Here is a 14,741-nt window from a genome sequence, read left to right on the forward strand (position 1 = left end):
AGAATTGTCAGGCTCTGCCCTCATTAGTATACAGGGTGTCTCTAAGAAATACCACTGGCACAAGCTTCCTCCCCTGTGTCCTAAATAACTTATTTCCCTGCCTTCCTCACAGTGAAGCCTTCTCAATCAAGTCTTCCAGTTGATGTTTTTCTATTTCTTCAGGTCTATCATTTATTCCTTTACCCAACACTTTTTATCTTGAGTCCACAATATACTAAGACAGAGGTATCTTTTTCTTATATCCTAGAGTAAGGCAGAGATACACAGAGAGAGACAAAGAGAGACAGTAAAACACAGTAAGATGTGATAAGAACTAGAGAGTCTACAATGTACATCTCGCTTCCATTACCAGTTTGTGGGTCTGTACTAATGCTACATAGTTTTGATTTTTTTAAAAAATACATCTATTACTTTTTAAGTTATTGATATCAATTGGAAAGGCAGAATTATTTGTTAAACAACAGAGTAGAAGGACACCTCCATGGATACAGGCTCTCCTGCAAATATTCACGGAGTGAGAGCCTGTGAACAATATATTGCTCATGAAAATCAAGTTTCTTCTTTTGCATAAATCACAGTTTACCACAGACTCTTAAATGACATGTGAACGAAACACTATCACATTTGCTCCTTTTTTTTCCAAATATTAGATATTTAAGATAGATGAGAACATGGTATTCCAAGAGTTGTTCACATTCTTTTACTTACAGCCCTCATAGATGTCAGTAGGAATATGGACTGCTGCATGCTGATAGGATATTTGTCGCCCAAAATTAGCATCATCGATAAAAACAGGTTTTATCCTCTGGCTGCCTGGCTCACTATCGTTCTTTTCCGGCTATAAAGAAAAAATAGACAATAAACAGAATATTACAACTTATGCTAACACAGATATTGTCACATTCACTTCTTCATTTGCCAAATGCATAGTCTTTAAAAAACAGATCTACAAGAATATTTTAAAATATAGTCCCATGATGACATCAGACACACAAATTTCCATTCAGGTATTAGCTTTCACATTATAACCTAACTTCTCTCTTAATTTCCTCAACGTTAGAGTCACTCGGGATCATCCTGAGAGGACCAGAGCTTTCCCACATCCAGTACTTATTAGAATGTACATTTAAAGAATAGCCTAAGTACCTTTAAATACAACCAAATGAAAAGTTTCCCCTTGAAATAAATTTCACCACTTATGTTACCAAATTTCTATAATTCTTAGTTTGATAACCAAAGGTACACATGACCTTTGTGTAAAAATAATAATAATAATAATAGCAATGAAGGATTATTTTATGTCATATTCCCTTGATTTCTGCATGTTTTCCAGGTGTATCAATTTTTGTTTTAAAAAAGTAAGTACAAATACCAGGAAAGAAGAGAGATCTATTGTAACTCTAAGTACAATCGAATCCTAACTTCAACCAATTTGTCTCCCAAGGTAGGAGAAAAGATCCAATCAATAACAGTTCAAGAAAATCCCACAAGAGTTTCAGGTTGAAGATTAATTTTCTACCTATTTGAACTATGTTTTTGATACTGAATTACCCTGGCAAGGTAATCCAGTTTCTAGTCTGGCAAGAAACTAAGAATCTCACTCTTTTATCCAAAATGCATCTCTCTAACAACTGTTTTTGGCTAATTATGTTAAACTTTTTATTCCCCCAGTTCAAATATAGTTAACTCTTTCCTAACTAAACATTTTTTTATTAAATTCAGACCTGTATTATCAACTCCGTTTTAGGGACTAATGTATTCCATATTCCCAAGGTAATTTCCTCAAAACAAAACTGAAAAAAGAATCACAACATTTGACTATTTTCGCAGCACACTGTAGTAATGCAACTGATAAGCAAGAGAAAAGACTTAAATGGACACTCAGAAAATTTCTTAAGAAGGCTGGTAGAATGTGGCAACACAAAGTCTACAAAGAAGTGATAGTGTTCAACTTTCTAGATGGCTCTGATAATTTCTATAACCAGATAACCCATCAGTATCCCAAGATATTTTAACACACACACACACACACACACACACACACACACACGTGTGTGTGTGTGTGTGTGTGTGTGTGTGTTTCCCTAAGGAAGTTGCAACACTGGAAAGATTATTTAGACACAAATATTAGCAAAAGGGCTTTTTTTTTTTTTAAATCAATGACTTCTAAAGCTGCAAGTGCAACTCATTATGTAATGAAATCAATTTAATAGGTCATGACCAAATTATTTTTCAAATGAAACAATGTTGAAAGAAAATATGAAAATACTCTCTATAATAAGGGGAAGGACTATAATTGGAAACTGTGGTTTAGGTATTCTGTTTGGGGGGTTTTTATGTTTTATTATACTTTGTTGAAAAGGAGAAACTGCACATTTTTAGAATCTTTTTATGAGTCAATTTAATGTGCTGAAAATAAAAATTAAAAAAAAAATAGTTGAAGACAGATCACTGTTTTCTATCCATGTGAAAGCCACAAAGATATAATTGCTCCCCCATTAACTAAATATACAAAATAATGAAACAGTAGTGTTGAAAGTCTAAAATTTGGCAAAATACCTACACGCAGGAATCACTAACTCATACTCTTTTCTAAAACAGAGGTTAGGTGTGTACAGCACGAAGGATAAGAAAAGAAAGGAGAAAGATGATAAGAAAAAGAGACACCATAGCGCCAAAGAACACGTAACCTAACACATCTACCAGCATTCCAACTGCTAATAAAGGAAAGAATAAAAATAATAAGATTTGGGATAACTGGGATTTGGTCTTGGATTCAACTGTGAATTTTAACATATTTTAAAATTCATCCTCTGTTCTATGGCTCTCTGTTCCTGGGCACAACTGACTTGAATAAAAGAAGGGATCATTAAAACAAACTACTTTCATTAATAACAAGAATGTAAAGAGGGTCTCACCTAATAAATGATGTCATTTTTCTTCCCGACTGCAAACATCCTGAATTAGTGAAAAGCCTCAATACTTATTTTAAAGCAGAGCTTTCTCAAAGTGTGGTCCTTGAAGAAGCAGTATCAGCAACCACTGAAACTTTTTAGAGTTGCAGGCGCTACGGCCCCACCCCAGACCTAGTCAATCAGAAACGTCAGGGGAGGGATCCAGCAAGCAGTAGTTCAACAAACCCTCCAGGTGATTGTGATACACACTAAAACTGCAAGTCCACTGCTTTAAAATATCAATAGTTTAAACTGGACACACATTTTTGTTTAGAACTACTCATGAAAAAGTTAGAATTGATTAATAATAAGCATATTAATGGATGTCTGAATTTTTCTACGCTCCATAGGGTAGAAACATCGTTTTATTATTACTGAATAATAGATGTGTGCACATGGTAATATGGCCAGTAATATCTGTCAAAGGATATTTCAAAAGACAGTAGTTTCTCAAGATACTCTAAGGGTTAACTCCAACCTGAAATAAGTTGGGGAAATATTCTTCTACTCTTCTGTTAAGAGAATAACAAAGCACATTGGCACATCAAAAGCTCTGAAATAAGCGTCACTAAAGAAAACCATGTTTAACCCAGCGTTCTCAAGCTTATGTGACCCTGGAATTTTTTTTTTTTTTCCATACAAAACCTATTACAAAGAACATACTTACAAAAAACTGTGGAAAGGCATAGTGGAAAGTAAAGACATCAGGAGATTTGGTTCTACTCAGTCATATTAATAATACCTCAGACTAGGGCCAGTCACTGTTCCTTGGGCTTCAGCTTTCTGACTTATAAATAACGCTGGGCTGCAGGTGTGGTCCTTATTCCCTGGGGCATATCAGAATCACCTGGGGAGCCCTCCCCCGCATCAATAAAGCAGTGAATCACAACGGGGAGGACATCTTTGGAAAGAATCTCTTGGTTGGTTCTAATATCCTCTCCTACTTAAATTAAGAAGACTCAAACTAAAGAATCTATAATGTTATTTTCAGTTATGAAAAAATTATAGTCCTATTTCTATAATTTTAGAAAATATTACATTAGTTTTTGTAAGCATATCTTTTCCAGAAATCCTATTTATATCTATCTCTAGCAAAATTTAGATATATGAAAAGTAGAAAGATTGGATGATAGATAAGAGACAGATAGTGAACTATATGTATGAGTTAGGGTTAGGAATATGTGGATAAGTGCAAATATTTCATTCATTCACCCACTCTAGAAATAATTTATCGGTAGAGTAGAGGATTTAATGATAACACTTATAGAAATGTCATTTAATATCTAAATCTTGAAGCAAATGTGCAACAATAGTAAAATAGTCACAATAAGTATGACAAATACAATTTTAAATTGTTATTAAGGAATATAAAAGAGTAATTACATTGGGAATGTACATATATGCTGCATTTGTTTTAAAATGGTTTTAAGCTTAAATGTAGATGTTAAGCACAAAGAAAGGAGAGAAAATCAGCCTATATTTTTAGAGGAAAGAGAGGTAAAGAGAGAAATGTAGGGATGAGTAGATACCAAACACTATTAACACTATCACTGGTTTTTATAGTTTTAATGGTATTCATCTTTGTGCTTTCTTGTTGTTTCCAATGTAATACAATAAACATGTATTATATTTGCAATTAAAAATATTAATTTTTGTTTTAAGTCCTTTCTAGAGTGCTATTAAGCACTATACGGTTATCTTACTAAGGTGAAAGTTGCTTCTATTTCCTCTGAACCCTCTCACACTTAAAAATTATGTTTTAGATGTATTTTAATAGAGATTCTTTCACTTTTCAATTGCCATAGAGGGAATTCCCAGGCGGTCCAGTGGTTAGGACTCAGTGCTTCCACTACTGGGGCCCGGTTCAATCCCTGGTCAGGGAAATAAGATCCTGCAAGCTGTATGGTGCAGCCAATAAATAAATAAATAAATAGCCATATAAAGGGCTTTTAGGAATAATTTAAAATAATGTACTTCTCAACTTGTATAATCATGTATCAAGTCTAGTTTTAATGTGCAGCTGCTAAATATATTAAGAAAAAATAATATGGCTGTTGTCCATGGTCTCCCCCCTTTATTATACTCTCCATAAATTGAAGTCATTTCATGAAAAGATTAAAATTTCTAAATGCAACTCATTTCCTTAAACTTGTGAAATTATTGTTCCTGATATCATCATAATCCATCTTTACTTTTCTTGATATATTATGGCATTATATAGTATAATTAACATAGAGCAAATACTAGACACAAAGGAACTGACTGAGAAAAGGAATGTGGAGAAAAGCTACTTAACACATATTATTTAGTGTGTTAGATAAAAATTTCAAATAAATTGTCCCCCTGGAATTAAGATTTCCTTGTTTGCCAGACCACATACAAGAAAAATTAAGTCAGCATGTCTCTTGCCAATTTTTTTCCCCAAAACATCTCTTCTGAATTCTCCCGACTACCCTATATAAATGTGTACAGAGACACTGAGGAGGTAAATTCCAAAATGTATTCAAATGTATCTGGTAAAACACATAAGTGAAACATGAGAAGCATGTTCCTCTGACTATTCATCTCAACATAATTTCAATTATTAAATAATAGATTACATTAATGAGAGACGGAGGTACCAGCTAATGCTGGATGGGTCATTCGATTTTGCAAGCAGTACCTATTCGCAAATTTCATTTGGGAAGTCACAAATGATAAGTCTATGACAGACACAAAAGACTTTTGCATATTTAATATATTTATCTCAAATGAAGCACTCTTAGAATTGATGTTTATAATAAAACATTTGTTTTTAATATTTTTTATCTTTTTCATGCTAAAACTATTTCTACCAACAGTAAAATGTTCAGAAATTAAAAGTTTATATATTTCACTTAAATTACAATAAAAATTAGCTTAATTACTGTGCACAATTCAGACTGAACATGCTCACTGAGAAACTTTGTTCACAATCACATTATGGTTAGGTTTACCTCCCCCTGCTAATTTTTGTGTGTCTCACAAAACTGTGAGAAAATTAGTTGATACCAAGTAAGAGCTGAGACCCTCTACAGAGGCATCACAACTGGTATTTCTATCCCACTAGTGAAGGGGTTAAATGAACGTGTTCTTGTGTAATGAACCAAATTCTTCAATAACCAGAGACTACAGACTTGTATACAATTCTCCACAATGTATATGAGTATATTTTAAAACTTCCACCTCCAAATACATCCTTTTCTTTTTTACAACTATTTCACAGATATTGTTTACAAGAGGGCCTTACAACTTTCACAACGTACACATTACTGATTCTTGAAATTTTTAGTCTCAACTGTATTCCCAATATCAAATAAAATTTTGGATACACAATATGCTTTTAGGCATGATATTATCATCCAATGTAAATAACTATCATGGATGTATTATATTTACAATAGACTTTCATACAGCCAGCAAGGCGGAAAAGGCTGCTATACTGACATGTTGGTATCTACTCTATGGATTAAAAAATAAGGTCGCTTCCGTAGCCACTAGTTCATCACTGGAATGTAAGCTGGTTACCAGTTCTGACCCACACATAGGAAAGCCTCCTTTTTAGTAAATCACATGCATCAATTAGAAGTGGAGATTCATCAAAGCAGCTGCGGCTGTCCATGCCCAATTAATGAATAATAAATAGAGAAAAAGGTGCTGAGCCTTCAGCCAATTATAGTTGTTCTGGTCAGGGTGTGAGGCCAGGCTGAATAGCAAATAATGAATCCAGTTACAGTGGCAAGAAGAGCACTGTTGAGTCTCCTGAGTTAATTGGTTTGAGCTGCTATTTTTCTCCTTGAGAATGCTGTGACTCAGAGACATACTGGGTGGATGAATAGAACTGAAAAGGAACTATGAGTTGGATGACACTGAACACATGACACTAAAGGCTTGAATATAATATTTGTCCATTTGCTTTACCGAATCATAGCAATAAGAAAATAAAAATTTTAAATTATAATTTAATGAATAGACATATTGTCCTTTGAAAAAACATATGAGTTCAGCTAATCATAATATATTTGATGAGGAAATAAGAGATTTTTTTTATGAATTGAGAAGATTTCTCCAGTTCTTCAAGTAGTTAAAATGTTTTAGCTGCTTAGATTTACCCTATGGAAAAACTATAGCATTAATTCCTCAGAGGCAATTTACTCAATATATTAAGAATGTTTTACAGTGAACATGAAAAATAAACATAACATTAGTGGTCAGAAGAAACTTGAAGAAATAATTCTATTCCTTAAAATTAGATCTACTATTAAGTCTCTGCATATTGTTCTACTATTAATTATGATATATAAAACAGAAGGAAGAAAGTCTGAAATAAGCAGACTTTGGAGGTAGGGGGAACAGTAAGCAACTGAAACTGTGCAATACACAGAGAAAGATAGCAAGTTAAAAAATACATAGGGGATATAAAAAGCAAAAAAAAATACATTTTCTAATATGATGAAGTGAATCAAAGACAGCTATGAATTTGAAACACATAAAACAACTAAATTAAGTCAAAAAGGAATACTGATCACTGCAAGAACTTGTTCGTTAAATTTTAAAAGCAAAAAGAGGCACTCCTTAAATAAAATGTATTGAGGTTGCTGATAAGGATTACAATAACATTTTAATAAGTTGGAATACAGAATCTGAGGACATCCTCAAAATAAAACTGATGAATTTTCAGTTTGCATGATGGATGAATGCGTGTGAATCACCTGTCCCAGGATCTAGCCCTCAATGAGCATGAGAGCCATCACAATATCACAGTACAGGTAAATGTGATGACAAGGACTGAGGGCTGGTTTAAACTCTACGAGTAGTATGAAAATTTCAAATTATCAGCATTAGAAAGGGATGTAATACTCTGAACATATATATACATATCTATTTTATACATAAATATGTAACCTAAATTTTGGGGAGCGGCTGATAGGGTATTTTCTCTACTAAGGGACTGTGAAATGGTGTCTTGCCTATGAAAAGCACTATGTGATTTCAGATAGTCTGAAAGTTCAATATAGCACCCGCCCCCCACCCCCGCCGGAAACCATATAGTGGTACATATTATATTAGGAAAGGAAAACATTTCAATGGGGCCAATCTACTTCTTAAAAAATTAAAAGCAAATTTTCATATTATGAAGATTATGACAGATAAATATACTTTAAAAAATATTGTCAGGACAAAACAGGTTAAACAAAAAAACTTTGTAAGGTAGAAAGATCAATTATTTTCCCTTCATATCTGAGGCAAAGACTGACTAACACCTTACAACTAATATACAGTAAAAAAAAGCCTGGACTCCAGGATGCCAAGATAACACCATACTTACAAAGAAATGAAAATCTCTCTACGGCCCATAAGACTCTGAATGATCTATTTCCAGCCTGACTCCTCATCCAGATCTCCTGCCCTGCCTTCCCTTGCTTATCATGCTCCTGCCACATTGGACTGTTTTCTCCTCCTTACACACATTATGCTCTTCCTGGTTTAACATCCTTGGGTCTGCTGTTCCTTTTGTCTGGTAGGTTGTTCCCTGGTCTTTTTTCATAGTATCAGTTCATTCTTCAGATCGCAGTTGAAAAATACTCTCTTGGAGATTCTCCCATCTAAATTATCCCCCATAGAATATTGAAAACATTACACTTCATTTATTACATTCAGAGCAATGTAGACATAACTGATTTTATAGAATTTCACATTAAGGTTTGTCAAACATTTACTGTACTGCTTAACATGCAAAATTTAAGTCATATCCTAAGATATATCCCTAGGATATATCTTAACATTGATAGAATTTATGTATCTAGATGGCAGGACATCCCTTTCAAGATAAAGACTATAAAATAATAGTTTTGTATAAAATGTCAAAGGAAGGGATAAAGATTGGTTATGTAACTGCTTTGGTGTGGTTGACTTTTGTTTCAATTCTCTCTTGTACAGATTGTGCCAACTTAACTTTGGAAGCAATAATTTTACTACATTTTATTTTCAGGTATCTTTTAAAAATCAGTATTGTAAATGCAACAATGCTCATTAAATGATCAGAATTCTCTTTATTAAAATCAGAAATTTGGCATCAACACTTTGATATTCTAAATGGTGTTTAAGGATTCATGGATGCGTAAAAACGCTATCGAATTTTTTATTTGCCCCATGTTTGCTATCTCACTACACTAAAACATAATCACCACGAGGGCAAGAGGCCTCATTGACATCGTTCGGTTGTGGCCCTAGCACCTAGCAAATCGCTTAGAACTGTATCTGCTTGCCCTATTTATAATATTTGTTGAGTGAATAAATAAACTTGAATCACTGTTTCCTAGTCCCCAAACTCATGCTTTTTCTACTTCAGCATGTAGCAAGGACAAACGCTGGAGGCAGTCCGGTGAATGGACAGACAGCACCTCAGTCAGGAATCCAGCTTCTCATTCTCATTTCAACTCTGTGTGTAAAACTCTGTGTGTCCTTGCCATGGCTCCTCAGATTTTTTTTTTTTTTTTTAAGAAACAAAGGGTAACAAGATCTGTAAGGCTCCTTCTAGCTCTGAAAATTCTCATTCTGAAATCTATGAACTTAAAGCAATTGTTTCCAAGTCTTTTTTTTTTTTTAAATGCCAAGTAACTGCAAGAACATGTAAATGATGAAAGGTTGGTATAAAGACTCTTTTTGGTAAATATTAGTAAACTTTCATTTTTTTCTTATTTCATTTGCTAGAAATGGGTATAACTGTAAGTTCTAATGTTTTCTTCCACCCTTCCAATGAATTCCTTTGGAGACCACTGACCAAAAGACTCTTTTGGTATCCAAACCCCTTGACCCTGAGAATTTACATTTTAATTTAGGGCAATGCATTCAAAGCACAGAGCTATAGATATCAATCAAACAGACAATTTGTAGGTGAACATGGGTTAGAACATTAGTTGGGCTTTTCACCTCAACTTCACTGAGTTGAATTATTTCGATTACTTCCCTCAAGGGACAGTCAAGGCCATCTTTTTGAGAGGAACTTAAATAAAAATGAACACACCATGCGTCAGTGGTCTCCAAAGGAATTCACTGGAAGGGTGGGAGAAAACATTAGAACTTACAGTTATACCCATTTCTAGCAAATGAAATAAGAAAAAAATGAAAGTTTACTAATATTTACCAAAAAGAGTGACATTAGCATTCCCCCTCCCCTGGCCTTACTGTGTGTGAGTTGGTCTCAAGTCATCTGTCATCCTCCAGGTACCACAAGGAGAAAGTGGAAACCCCACATACTGATAATGGGCCGCCTTCTCCCTTACACAGTCCCTTTCGATGTACTATTCTTCACTTTATATGTAAATTTACTTATTATCTTCTTGGGTTTCACCTACTCCATACGTGCTACCAGCTTTAAAAGATTTCTGAAATTAACAATGATTGAAGTTGAAATTCTAGTAATGGAAGTTGCACTGAACAAGAAGAGAATGACAGAGATGATGCTTCTATTCCCAGCACTAGCTCTTCTTCAATCTCATTACCAGACAGAAAAGTGATTCAATTAGTTCAACCAGCAAGTTGGTCAAAAAAGTTAATATTATCAAGAAGACTATCATAGGGCTTCCCTGGTGGCGCAGTGGTTGAGAATCTGCCTGCTAATGCAGGAGACACGGGTTCGAGCCCTGGTCTGGGAAGATCCCACATGCCGCGGAGCAACTAGGCCCGTGAGCCACAGCTACTGAGCCTGCGCGTCTGGAGCCTGTGCTCCGCAACAAGAGAGGCCGCGATAGTGAGAGGCCCGCGCACCGCGATGAGGAGTGGCCCCCGCTTGCTGCAACTAGAGAAAGCCCTCGCACAGAAACGAAGACCCAACACAGCCAAAAAATAAATATAAAAATAAATAAATAAGATTACTATAAAAAAAAAAGAAGACTATCATAAATATGGATTTATATTTACTATATCGGTAACATTGTCTTGTATTCATACGGACTGTTGAGATATTTCCTATGGTATTATGAAGTCATTATAATTAAAGGCATTTAATAACTAAGCATCTAGGAAAAAAACTACACTTTTTTCTGGTGATTTTTAATGTCAAATGCCCCTTAAACCAATACTTCATAAAATTTCACTTATCTTAAAAATTTAGAAGTCTCTTGGGAGGTTTCTCAGCATATTAGTTCAGTAGCATATAGGGAGAATCTATAAGTAAATATTGTTATATTGAGAGGTGCGTTTTTTTAACTGACATGCATGTGCAAGCAAAAAAAGGTTGAAGATACCATTCAAAACAATCCAGTCCCCATATCTCTGTTTACCCAATGCTGTACATAGGGTGAGTTTATAATGCCCACATAATGCCACCGAACTTTCCAAACAGTGAATATTCAGTGAGTTCTAAATAAATACACCATACACTAGCCTCTGGAAAGGAAGAACTGGATGTGGAATCTAAAAGAGAATTATGCATGCCACCACCCCAAAGCAGCTGAGGACCAACGTTTTAACTATCCTTGCAAAAGCAGCACATGCCCAAGCACACAAAGCATTACAAAAATATCAAAACAGACTCAAAATTTTTGGAAAAAGGCCCAAAAAACATACGGCGCTATTCCTAGAAGAAATGGAATCTAATCTTATCTTCCTTTTTATTAGTTTTAACAGTTTTTTCCCCCCAATGAATCCTAATATGGCTATATTTCACACAAGGGTGCATGCATTAATTTTAAGGTATCCATGGTAAATATCACTAGGAATGATGGATCAGCTCAGTGAGGATTTATGATTTAAAGTCTAACAATCTTTTTAATCACAGAGATTTTATTTTACCTACTGCAAGTCACTGTCAACTAACAACTGTCAATGATGAAGCTGGTTGGATGAGTACAAGCCACATACATCAAAATTAAATACGGACAGAATGATGGATAGGTATAATAAATGAAAATTTTAAACCAAAACCATCTTCAAAACTTTTAATCTTAAGCCTTGATCTACAACAGTTCCATCACATGGCCTTCTCCTGTCCCCCATGGGGCCCACGGAATAGGCAGTGTAGCACAGCACAGGGACACACGGCTCCTGCTGTGGATCACACAGACTGCCTTGCTTGCAGTTCCCTGCACTACCAAATACCACACGTGTGACAGCGGACAAGTCACTTAAGCTCACTAAGTTTTACTTGTCTTTTCTGGATATCATTAAAATAATAGTATTGCCACAAAGGATGAGTGTGAACTTTAAACGATAACATTACCTGCAAAGCATTTACTTTCTAGTATAGAATAAGTACACGTATGTTAATTACTATTATAATCCAAGCCAAACATATAGCAGTGAAAATATTTAAACCACTTATTTTAGATGCACACACACAAAAAGGTAACTCTGATTGTACCATTTACTATACAGAAGCAAATAATATTCTATCTCTATGCCATCTCCTATTTGAGGATTCAACAACAGTCATTAGCAGAGCCTGAAATTAAAGGCTGTATACTATTAGACAGTTTTTTTAAAAAGCTGCAAAAGAAACCTAGACTTTCTTTCTGTAATAATTAGAACAGAGTCGTTGCTGTCTGATACATATCCCTATTGGTTCATTCTAGAAGCAGACTGATTTATTTCTATAAAATAAAAACAAATCATGAATGATTAGGCTTTCAAGAAGACATTTAGATAGGACATTATGTTGGAATTAATTTTAATGTAGACAAGACTGGTAAGAAAATAAATAGCAACATAAATATGCAAGGGAATTCAGCAGACTAGCCAAATGTCCCAGACAGGTCAAATTTTGAACATGATCAATATAATAAAACGTAGCAAATAAATCAACTCAAGTTATTGACATGGGAATTCTGGGCTGAATTTATTTCATTTGGATTTCAGTCTGAAACATAGGTCTTGGAATTAGGTTAATAAGAGTTTGTAATGATCTGCTTTCTCTTTGCTTGCTTTGGGAATTAAGAAAATAGTGCTGCTTGCTGGCACAACTGAAATATTCTGGGGAATCTACTTCACTACATCTTTAGGGAAGTTAAGGATTTATTGGGACAGATGTCTCTAAAAACCTAAACAAGAACCTAAATAAATTTCAAAACTAAAGAGAACCTGAATGTGGAATTTCATAAATAATTGTTGCATTATTAGCTTTTATTTCCATTTTATTTTGACATTTAATTATCTTTTCAAAACCGGATATATAAAACGTACAATGATTTCAAGACAAATTTTTGCATTGAGGTCACATTTATTTCTAAACGTTTTCTGAAGATTCTGTTCTGATTTTTATTTTGTTACGCATTTTCTTAAGTTTTTCACACAAATGTAAGGATATTCATAACAATAAAATGAAAGAGTTCAAACTAGTACCCTTCAATTATTGTTAAGACATCCACACATATAAACGTGATCCATTTGGAACTAAAATCACTTCAAATCAATATTAAATGTATTGTAGTAATATTAATAATTATTATTTTTAAAATTATACTCACTAACATTTCTGGATTGCCTACTGTAAGACAGGGAATGTTCTAAATGCTTTATATGTGTTAACTAATTTAATTTTCACAGTAACAGTATGAGGTAGGTATCACATTACCTTTATTTTTCAGACCAAGAGTGAAGCGCAGAGACGTTAGGTGACTCTGCCGATATCACAAAGCTAGAAAATGGCAGAGCTGGGCCTCAGATGCAGGCAGTGGGACTCCAGAGTATAATGTCTTAATCATCAAGCTCTGCTTCTTCCTCCGTATAACAATGTACACAGCACTTATACATGTATGTCTTGTTATTAATTAGGGATAAAAGTTTCCTATGGAAGTATTTAGGAGTGAAACGTCACATCTCTAATTTATCTTAAAATATTTAGCAAACAATACATACAGCAACTATGGAGACTCAGTTTACTGTTCTCTCTTCTTTATATTTAAAATATTTTTCCTGATAAAAAGTTAAAAACTAATCTTACATTAAAACATTGTACCCACGTTAATGCTGTGGTCTCTCTGGAAATGAAATTCAACAACTTACTTATTCTAATTACATGTAGAATTAGACAAAACTTTAGTTTGATGGACTAATAAAATAAGCTTGATTTCATGCTTCACAGAGATTCATAAAAACTTAGATTATCAGATCTCTCCAGACTTGGAACCCAAAATCCTGATTCTTATATTGCTTGTAGTAATGGCAAACAAATATTCTAACTCTGCTACTTATTCCCAACTTGAATCAGTTTTAGACACAGGGGAAAGCACATTGTCTGCCTGACTTTACTTAGTTCTCATGACTGAACCAGGGGCTAATGAGAGGAAGGGACAGATGAGAGAAGAAGAAGGAACAAGGTCCACTCCGCTCCCATCTTCTGCAGCCTGCCCCGCTGTATGAACAAAAGGAAACGAATGTCTATATTAAAAAATTAATTCAAATACAGTCTACAGTCAAAGCCAGTCTTGCCATTCCTCTCTTAATATTGTTTCCACTCAACCTTGAAACAAAACAAACATTTTCATTTCCACCATATTTGCAAAGGGTTTCCTGTTTACTTTGCAAATACGGCACTACTTTAAAAAGCAAACAATCTTCACAAATGCTATGTAAGCAATAGGGGGACTGAAACACACAAACACCTACCCAATTTAACAAGCATTATCTCAGCAATTACTCTAAATCATTAAACAGAGAAAATGAGTAAGACCCTTACCTCAAGACACTAAAATTTTAATAGAGAAAATTATCCCTGTATAAAAATACCATAGTATAAGATACTACACCATTGAAACCAGAAACGTGTAA

The 14,741-nt window shown here is 34.3% G+C and overlaps 1 protein-coding gene across 9 annotated transcripts in view; it reads right to left on the bottom strand.

The window, feature by feature from the left end:
* Positions 1–14,741, bottom strand: part of CACNA2D1 (calcium voltage-gated channel auxiliary subunit alpha2delta 1) — a 496,546-nt gene that overhangs the window by 178,257 nt on the left and 303,548 nt on the right. For all 9 annotated transcript variants that reach the window (XM_082399325.1, XM_082399323.1, XM_082399324.1 and 6 more), the window contains one exon: positions 709–838. In XM_082399325.1, coding sequence (XP_082255451.1) covers positions 709–838 — 130 coding nt within the window. The remainder of the gene's footprint in view (positions 1–708; positions 839–14,741) is intronic.

This window comes from Balaenoptera borealis (genome assembly GCF_965194805.1).
Source record: "Balaenoptera borealis genome assembly, chromosome: 7".
NCBI classification, from domain to species: domain Eukaryota; kingdom Metazoa; phylum Chordata; class Mammalia; order Artiodactyla; family Balaenopteridae; genus Balaenoptera; species Balaenoptera borealis.